Source organism: Falco biarmicus, chromosome 5 (assembly GCF_023638135.1).
Source record: "Falco biarmicus isolate bFalBia1 chromosome 5, bFalBia1.pri, whole genome shotgun sequence".
In the NCBI taxonomy this organism is placed as follows: Eukaryota; Metazoa; Chordata; class Aves; order Falconiformes; family Falconidae; genus Falco; species Falco biarmicus.
Window position 1 is genome coordinate 66,431,534 of NC_079292.1, and position 10,111 is coordinate 66,441,644.

Sequence of the window (10,111 nt, forward strand, 5' to 3'; positions counted from 1 at the left end):
GGTGTTGCCTAAGGAGCACACCACTGACTGCTAAGGAACACTAAGCTGGTTAACAGCCATAAAGCAATACCATCATGCAAGTAACAAATCTAATAAATCTCACAGAAACTAATACTGAAAGAGAAGCTCTGGGCTGTGTTTAAATTCCTGCTGCTCATTCTATCTACAAAGAGGTAGTCAAACTTCAATTCTGATGTCCTGGTTTTGTATTCTTTCCTGAAACTGAAGATAGATGTGCCCGTTTCAGTTGAGAGATGATTAATGGGAGCAAAGTGATACAAACCATCTTCCATGTCCTCAGCTCCAGAAGGTCTCCTCTTCCAAGGGAAGGAAAAAAAAAAAGTCTTCCTTTTAACTTACTTTTGAAGTGAAGCACTGTAGTAGACAGAATATATATGTACATGTGTGTGTGTGTGTGCACATATATATTTAAGTATATATGAACATATAACTTGTGTTTATTCATGTTTTAAAAATAATAAACACCCTTCACTCCACACAAATCCAAACAAAACATATAGGAAAATCTGGTATCTTGTATTGCCAACTCCCTTTCTTTTTGCCAGCACAATAAATCTTCAGTTAAAGAAACCTAATTCGTACCATCCCCATTAAGCATGCAATACCGGTCCAATGACAAAGTACTTCACAGCACCTTTTCTTATAAAACACCATTAGCCCAAGCATTAAGTATTTCCTGTTGACAGATACCTCATTAATTTAGGATTAGGTCACTGATGCTTAATGGACTTGTTCCCCCCCCTTCTTTCTTTACTTTCCACCAAAATCTGATTTTCTTCTATCGTGTTTACCCCAATGTGATAGAACGATTCTGTACTTCACTTACCCACAGGTCTTTTAGAAGAAGTCTTCACTGGTAATAGCTTTCAAGTGCGCAACCTATTGGTTTTGTATCTTCCTTATCTCCTGTGAGTCATAGTCATGTACACGCTGTTCCACCTTTGACACTACCTTGGACTCACCCTGTCAATGTGCATATGCCACCTGGAAACCAGTGTGGTGAACTGGGGAAGTTTACCAGGACAATCAGGTGTTGACCTATGAACGCTACATGCGTGTAAATGCTCTCCCTCCAACTTGAAGTGACAAATTAAGATAGGTTTCTATTGGTATGGTTACTTAGCACCGTTCAAACCTCTAATGAAACTTCCTTTTCCAGGCTGCGCGAACTCACCAGTAGCTGGACAATCTCAATACCTCGTATTTTATCGTGCATATTCCCCTCTGAAACACAGTCTGCCAGTACTTACCTATGTAATCAGTACAAAAAGGAGGAGTGTCCAAGACGAGAAGAGCTTGTTATAAAACTGATGTACATTCTCTAAATGACTTGGTGTTATTTTCTGTACTCAATCATGCTGCTCACACCCTTTTTTTTTAAACCACTACCGACTTCCTCCTACTACAGCGCTTCAGAGAAGCATCAAGGCAAAGTTCTTCCAGTACCTTTTACTATTGTCACTAAACTGATGTAGAGTCATCGTTTTTGTTGAACTGAAGCAGGCAGCTAGTCAACAGGAGTGAACAGCTCTGGAAAACACTAAAAAGTTACACCAGGAAGGCTGGTTTCCCCCTGACTTGCTCCAAGCGGCCGGTGGCTGCCGCCAGCCCTCTCCCTGCAATCTTTACTTTACACCAAATCCCATTTCCCATTAAAGCTCACCGAGACAGTGTTGCGTTTTAGACAGGCTTTGAGCTTTATTAAAAAGTTCATCAATTCTGGAGTTTGTAAGTTCTGAGGCCGCAGCATCACTACCGCAACCACCTGGTGGCCCCCTGCCGGGCGCCCTGCTCAGAGCCGAAGGCCGCTTCCCAGCGCACGTATCTCAGCCCGAAGGCGGTTTGAAATCCCGGTACTTCGGGTTGGCAGGTTGGGAAAACATCCGAGGCAGGAGCCAACACATCCCGCCTGCGGGCACATCTTCTCCAGTATCCCGAAGGGCAGTCACCGGCCGGCGCCCGGGCCCGCAGCACTCCCGCCGCCGACCGCCAGGGCCTTCCCCCGGCTCCTCCCGGCCGGGCCTTCCCGCACACGACGCCCGACCGCGGCCGGGCCGCCCCGCCCCGCCGGCTGCGCCCCCACCCCCGCCGCCCCGCCCCCCGCCCCGCCCCAATCCCAGCGTCCCCCGCGCAAGATGGCGGCGCCCACGCTGCGGCGGCGCTGCGCCCGGGCGGCGGAGCTGTGGGGCGGCCTCCGCCCGGGTCCGCTACCGCTACCGCTCCGGCGGCGAGCTCACGAGAGGCCGCGGCGGGCCCGGGGCGCCGGGGGGCTGCTGGCGGCGCAGTGCGAGCGCGGTCTCTTCCAGGAGGTGTTCCCGGCGCAGAGCGCGGAGGAGCAGCTGCTGGAGCTGCTGGAGCCGGGCCGCCCGCCCCTCACCGCCTACTGTGGCTTCGACCCCACGGCCGACTCGCTGCACGTCGGGCACCTGCTGCCCGTCGTGGCGCTCCTCCACTTCCAGCGCGCCGGCCACGACGTCATCGCCGTGGTGGGCGGGGCCACGGCGCGCCTGGGGGACCCCACGGGCCGGGAGCGCGCGCGGGAGCCGCTGTCGGCGGAGCGGGTGCGGGCGCACGCGCGGGGGCTGCGCGCCGGCCTGGGGCGGCTGTTCGAGAACCACCGGGAGCTGTTCTGGGCGGCGGGCGGCGGGCGGCTGGGGCGGGCCGCGCTGCTGGACAACACCGCCTGGCTGGGCCGGCAGCCGCTGCTCGACTTCCTGGGCGGGGCGGGCGGGCGGCTCCGCATGGGCGCGCTGCTGAGCCGGCAGAGCTGCCAGGCGCGGCTGCGCAGCGCCGAGGGCATGAGCCTGGCCGAGTTCCTGTACCCGGCGCTGCAGGCCTACGACTTCCTGCACCTGCACCAGCACCACGGCTGCCGCGTCCAGCTGGGGGGCGCCGACCAGATGGGCAACATCATGTCCGGCTACGAGCTCGTCACCAGGTACCGCCGGGGCTGGCGGGCGGGCGGCGCTAGCCTCCGCGCTCACCCGGGGCGGCGGGGGCCGGGCGCGGGGCTGCCGCGGGGGGGGGGCTGCCGCTGGGGGCCGGCCCGGACGCGGCGCAGAGCCGAGGGATCCGGGAGCAGTGCGTTGCCCTGGCCTTAGGCCTGGCCCAGAGGCGCGTTTGGGCCGCGGATTTAAGCCTGTTCCCGTGCAGCGTTACGGAATCTGTAGCGGAGGGGACGGCTCTCGTAGCAGCGGGCGCAGGAGCCGCAGGGAGCCGCGCCGGGAGGCGGCAGGGCCGGGGCGGGCGGGCGCGCTGCGCGGCGGGCACCGGAGCAGAGGCAGCTGCGGTGCGTTGGCCAGGGTGGATGCGTTTCTTCTCAGAAATCCCGTGAAACCTGGTGAGGATGAGCTTCTGCTTATCCACCAGATCTGCCGCGAGCCTTAGAGAATTCGCAGCGTACAGGCGGGGGTGGGGATGCGGCTGCGGCGCGCGCCTGGCTGTTGCGGGGCAGAGCATCGGCACGGCGAGAAGCAGCCCTGGGAGCGCCCCGGCCACAGGAGCAGCCTCAGTGCTCAGGGCAAAGAGGAAAGGTACAGGATGTACCGGTTGCCAGTGATGTTGCCATGAAACTACTTGTTTAATGGCTGTAAACTTTGTTACGCACAAAAGAACTCAAGTAGTTAAGTTCAAGGGTGTTTGGTGGTGTTTGTAGGTTTTTTTCTTAAAGCACCCTTCACAGAAGTGTTCTGGCATCTTTTCCCCCTCACCCCCTTGTCTTAACTGCTTTATATCAAGGATAAAGTATTACAGAACGCTTGTATTTTAGTCAGCTTTACCAATATGTGGGGGGGGTTTGTTGTCTTTTCTTCTTTAACATGCAGTGACTCTTTCCTTTCTCAGGATGACGGGAACAGATGTGTTTGGAATTACTGTACCTCTTATTACCAGTACTACTGGAGATAAATTGGGAAAGACTGCTGGCAATGCAGTTTGGCTAAACAGAGATAAGACTTCTCCATTTGAACTGTATCAGTTTTTTGTCAGACAACAGGATAACGTAGTTGAAAAGTAAGTAGTTTTTCTTTGTCTTGCTTTCTATCATAGTTTATAAAACCTGATCCTAACTGTAACTGTTTCATTGGGGTGTGTGCAACAGAAGCTCTGTGTAGAAGTATATGTTAATTATAACTGTACATTCATTAAACAAACAGGCATGACTGGTTCTTAGGTATACAGGATAGTGGAACCTGTCTCCATATGCTGGCATGTGTATCATAACATTAGAACGTGGATGAACAAACAAGTAAAGTGTAATGCATTTTGTTCTGCCAGTGGGGTGACTTTATTGTATAGGTATGTTAGTTTCAGTACCGTAACATCACAGTTATCAAATGAAATCTCTCCTGCCGACTAATAAGCAACTGCAGTCAAATAGATACTAATTACTACAAGTTCTTACTTAATATGAGGTATTCAGAAACACTGCATTTTAATTGCAAGAAGCTACTGAACTGGTTGTAAACAAACACATAAAGTTCAGCTTGTAGAACTGCATCACATTAAAAACTGCATAGCCCTAAGAAAATTTTGATAGTGCCTTGTTAAGAAAAAGCCAGGAAGTTCATATTTACGGTTGTACTAACCTTTTAGTTCAGTGGTCTCCAAACTTTTTTGATCACACCCCTCTGTCAGTAAAAAAAAAATCGAGCGTTATCTCCCAATACACGTATATTTATTTATTTATAGAGTATATAAGTGTACTGCTTAAGTTGTAATATTTCCTTCCTGCACCACAATGGATAATTTTGCATACCTGCTGTGTGCTGGCACCCCACTTTGGAGACCACTGGTCTAGATAAAAACATGCCTAGCATACAGTTAATGCTGTGGTAGTAGTGTGGTTAAAAAGAAGGGAAAATGGTATGATTTTAAGCTCATGGCAGGCAGTATACAAGGTAGCGTAGAAGGGATTTACAACGTAGAGGCTTTCAGGCATCAGTTTTAAGTCATTGTTGAAAGTGAAAAGTAAGGCAGAGGAGAAAAACAGAATGAACAAAATGAATATACCTGGTCAAATCCCCAGTTGCTTCGAAGCTAGTAGTCAGTCAGCACCCTCGGCTATAGTTTAGTAGTGTAACTGTGGTAAAAATGTTTCATGTAATTTTGCCCACCTCTGGACAAACATACCATGTATTTCTATCCATGTAGCGTAACTCACACAGTTAAGCATTAATTAAAAATGTTTAGAATATGATGAGAGGAGTGCTTGTTACATAAATGGCCGGTAGTACTAACGTGGTGAAACCTTAAGGCTGTCTGATGTTCTTCTCATATACCTTGTATGGGAATTTTAGTGGATCTTTTTGAAAGTTGCTGATACGAATGATTTGCATCATTCTGACCCTGCTTAACGTTAGAGGGTTTCCCTGAACTTAACTGTTCATCTTCCTCATCTTGGAACACAGAAACAAAGATTTCTGCTTACAGTTATAATGGCAAGTGCATTGATCTGTAAAGCAGATGAGACTAATGCACCAAAACCTGGAAGGATATCCAAATACTACTTAAAGCTGTAGCACGTGCAAAGACAAAATACTGAACATTCATTACTTAGAGTAGAGCAATTCCAATGAGCAAAGCGTGGTCTTCGATTCATTGTGCTGTCTCTGAATCCAAGTCAGCCACACATAATTCAGTAGTCTTACTGACCAGTGTAAAAATACTAAAATCATGTAATGAGAGAAGGGTCGTGGAAGTATGAGAAATACCATGTGACAGGTTTCCTTCATTGGTGGTTAGCCTCCATGCTGGTGTACCAGTGACATGACTGAAAATAAATAGCCAATAGCTTTTTTCAGGGCATTACGTTAATTTTAGTAAGTTGCTATATGTTCTCTTTTAAATCTGCTTTTCTTTAGATTTCAGTAGCACTGTCAAATCTGAGTCTTCATAAACGTCAGATAGGTACTTCCCTTTCATATTGTGACCTGTCATATAACTCTGATACCTCTCTCAAAGGTTATTTCCTGATATTTCAAATTTAGGTTCTGCATCCACACCACTTTTCAGACTGAAAAGAAGGGTATGTGGGTACCTAATATGAAAATATTCCATGCGTTCAGATTTTGTAACAGTAAAGGTACTTTTATTTTTTTAATACGCTGCATTTCATGGTACTGCAGGCCCATTAAAATGGATTTTGTTGTAAAGAGTATGCTTAGACAGGCACCTTTAAATTCTTGATTATCCTAAATAATCTTCCTGCCAAGATACTTGTGAATACGTATCATACTTTTGTCTCTTGAACACCACTGACAGGCAGTGTTATTTTGCATTAGCATATTGTGCAACTAGTAAGAATATAATGTAAAACCTTATTACGTGACACACAATTGCAATAAATCCTGTAACTTGTTGTTGATTGCAGTATAATCTTCATAAAAGCATCTGATGCTATCTTATGTCTGAAGACATTAACCTAGGCAGCATATAAAATAAAACGTGAATTATCCCGGTAAGCTGAAGCACGTGGGCGAAAATAAAGAGTTGTTTGAAAGGACAAAATACGGATTTCTTGGATGGAGTAAGAATCATTTTAGCATACTTAATGAAAATTGAATGACAAAGGCAGGAAATCTGTAATGCTGGCTGTACAGACAAAGTATTTTTTCCCTGCTCATAGATACCTGAAACTCTTCACCTTCCTTCCTCTTGAGGAGATTGACCACATCATGGAAATGCATGCTAAAGAACCTGAAAAATGGGGCCCTCAGAAACGACTTGCTGCAGAAGTAACCAAGCTCGTTCATGGTAGAGAGGGGCTAGAATCTGCTAAGAGGTAAAGTCTGATTTGTCGAGCAGTTTTCTTTCAGATTTACTCAGTGGTAATTATCCATAGATTTTCAGGGACTACTTTCATGTGGTTAGTTGTTGCTCAGCCGTTAGAAGAGAAAAATGCAGTAATTCTGTAGGCTTACAGATACATTAACAATATATACAAAAATTGCAATGCAGTGGGTTATGATAAAAAAAATAATCGGGGTGTATTTCAAGTTCTTCTGTTACTGTGTGGACCCTCGGAATAACTTGGGGAGGGGAATTAGATTAGTTGAGTAGCACTTTGTGTGAAGATGAGACTAGCATTGTATTTCGAAGGATCTTTGTTCCCACAGGTGCACTAAGGCCCTTTATTACAGCAGCGTGGAGGCACTGGAAGCCATGTCTGACCAAGAGTTACAGGAACTTTTTAGACAAGCTCCTTCAGCTGAATTGATGCTTGAACCTGGAATGAGTGTTCTTGACTTGTGTCGCAAAGCAAATGCCATTCAGGACGGACCTAGCGGGTATGTTATCACCTGTGCTCTTCGGTAATACCTCACTTAAACAAGCTGCAGTGGTATGCTTTCAGAAGTCAAAAAACTAGGACAGCCAAATCAAGCAGAAACAGGCTACTGATCTACGTAGCAGCGTCAAAGAGGGGAGCAGGCAGCCTTATTCCATTTTGAACTAAAAGTGTAGGATAATGCAGTCTCTTGTACCTTAGCTGTAAAATCTACACCTGATGAAGAGACAGCCTGAGGCAGCAGCCTAAGTTTTCTTATACCTCTCAGAAAGAATGGGAGTGGTAGAGGCTAAGGTTAATTTCAGTCACTCTTGACCTGGACTGAAAGTAAAGTGCCAGAGAATTAAAATCTATTCAATTATGGATCCAACCAAAAAAACCTTAACTGAACTTTCAATACTTAACAGCAAGAAATGGCTTCCTCTTGCAGTTACCAGTTACTTGTTTTTTGTTTGTTTGGGGTTTTTTTAGGTACCAGAAAATTAAAGATGGTGGAGTTTCAATAAATGGGATTCGTGTGACTGATCCCGAGACAGTTCTTATTCTTGGACAGCATATTCTCAAGAATGGAGTATCATTACTTAGGATTGGAAAGAAAAATTACTACATTATAAAGTGGCTGCAGTTGTGACAACAGAGTATCTCCCTAAAACGACAGATCGTTTCAGCTTTGCTGCTTGAAGAAGTACTTGAAGATGTTTCTATACTGTGCATTACTACACAGCTCACAAACTGCCTGATACCATAGTGTTATTTTCAAATTACACCAGCAGAGTTCAGATAAAGGCGGTTAAGTTACACCACTGAAGAGATTTTTAGCTACTCTGCCTTATTCAAGGCACCATTCCTAAGAGGATATGCACAAGAGGAAAAGATTAATTTCAGAGTCCAAAGATGGAGATGCTCTTCCCTTTTAACAACCTGTGTTGTAGGACAACAGTGTCCAGGTACTCCACAGCATAACCCACAGCAAGATGCCTAAAGTATACTTAAAACCGGTAGTTCCTACAAAGGATGTATGCTGCTGTCCAGTTGGGCTTCATCTTAACAGAGAAACCTGCATAATTGGGTAAGGACAACCAACCTGCAATCAACATTTTTTATTTTTTTTTCCTTGTTCTGCACAGGTTTCCTTTCAAGGAAGCTGCAGAAGATTGACAATAAATGAATAGAATGATTAAGCCCTAGTATCCAAGTTTCTTAGTGGTTTCATATGGGGGCACATTGCATCAAAGGTTTCTAGCCTTAAAATGGTAATACAGAGCAAATTCAGGTTTTGAAATGTGAGCCTTTCCCAGCTTAAATCGGCCTGATGAATCCTTTTTATGCCTTTGTGTGCTTAGTGTGACTCATCAGTGTGGGTGACACTCATTCTGCTTCTTCAGTCCTGTGAACTACATGGATGGATCTGTGCTATCTACAGTCTCTTTCGAAGGTAGACCCTGGCACTAGTTCTGCGGGCTCTACAGTCAGTTGCAAGGTGCTGTATTATGCCAGGAGATTTGAAGCATGTACATTAAAGATTTTAATTTTAGCTGCCTAGGACTGGTGGGTGAACAGCAGCAGAAAGGTATCTGGAACAGAAAACATGTGAGGGAAGCTGTAGTGCTTTTGCAGTTAAAAAAAGTCAGACCCTTCAGACAGGGCAACGTGCAAAAGCTGCACTTCACCCAAGAGCAGGAAGCGATCTGACTGCTGCTTGGCCTAGCCACCATCGGGGAGCGTAGTTTTCTTGTAAAGACAGCATGACAGTGAGAATGTATTTCCAAGACTGGTAGAACAGCAACATCTGTACTTCAAAGTAAAATTGCTTTATTGCTCCAAAACACACTCAAACCCCCACCCCCACCCCCCCTTTATTTTATTGCTATCCACTTACATACCTGGAGTCAAATAAATATGGAGTATAGTGCCTTGCTAAATTCCCTGCCCATGGTGGTGTTTGGGATTGGGTTGGCAATACAGGTGCCACAGTACTTACAGCCAGGTCACCTGAACAACAAAACCCACATGTGGTTACCAAGATTATTTATAGTACAAGTCTGTATTTAAATTACTTTAAATTGAGTGGTACAATAGAGTCATGTGGTTGGCTGGCTTAGATTTTTTTTTTATTAAGGTCCCTCCCTGCTCCAGTGCAAATACTTATGAAACCCTCAGCCTGATCTAAGAAGTGATTGATTGCAGTGTTGTGTTCAAGGTTTAGTGTAGCCCTCACTCTTTGGCCAAGGAGAATAATTTCCTAGTCTGTGAAAGTCCTAGACAATAGAATTTTGCAGTCAGAAGGGGAAGAGACCTTAATCTGAGCTACCTGGATGTGGTAACTCATCACCATCTCTTATGTTAGAGTAAGTCATGGTATTTCAACTGGCTTAAAACCACCAAGCCTACAAGAAGAACAGGGAAATAATTAGAAGCGTAAACAAGTCTCAAGAATCCAGACAGATATTCTATAGTTGGGCAGAGAGCTTCTGTTTTTTCAGTTGTTTGGGTTTTTTTAACTTGATATTGATTGACTTGATGTTGGATTTGTTGTCAGTCAAAACTTCAGTAGTAATAAACTGTAGTGGCTTGCTGCTTATACATTGCAATTTCTTCAGATTATTAAACTGAAATATGGTAGTACTTTTAGTAGCTCACTACTTGGATTTACTAGTATTGATGTCAGTTTCTAGATCCTACTTCCCTGCCTGATAATAAGGTATCGTTATCCTAATCTCTATATAAAGAAAAAAAAGTAGTTGAGTCATTCCTACCTTAAAGAAAAGAACCCTCTACATAGCGTGTTAGCTCTCAGGACCAGTA

General features: G+C 45.7%; 1 protein-coding gene across 1 annotated transcript; it reads left to right on the forward strand.

Annotated features, from left to right (window-relative positions):
- Window positions 1-2,122: 2,122 nt before the first annotated feature.
- YARS2 (tyrosyl-tRNA synthetase 2) lies at window positions 2,123-9,889 on the forward strand. Its single transcript, XM_056341566.1, has 6 exons — window positions 2,123-2,959; window positions 3,865-4,032; window positions 6,647-6,802; window positions 7,137-7,307; window positions 7,778-8,375; window positions 8,650-9,889. Exons 1-5 carry the CDS (start codon window positions 2,157-2,159, stop codon window positions 7,935-7,937), a joined length of 1,458 nt encoding a protein of 485 aa, XP_056197541.1. The 5' UTR covers window positions 2,123-2,156; the 3' UTR covers window positions 7,938-8,375; window positions 8,650-9,889.
- The last annotated feature ends 222 nt before the right edge of the window (window positions 9,890-10,111 follow it).

Coding starts and splice junctions, on each gene's coding strand:
- YARS2 (XM_056341566.1), top strand. CDS start 2,157: ATGGCGGCGCCCACGCTGCGGCGGCGCTGCGCCCGGGCGGCGGAGCTG. Junction 4,033..6,646: donor CAGGATAACGTAGTTGAAAA/GTAAGTAGTTTT, acceptor CCCTGCTCATAG/ATACCTGAAACTCTTCACCT. Junction 7,308..7,777: donor ATTCAGGACGGACCTAGCGG/GTATGTTATCAC, acceptor GGGTTTTTTTAG/GTACCAGAAAATTAAAGATG.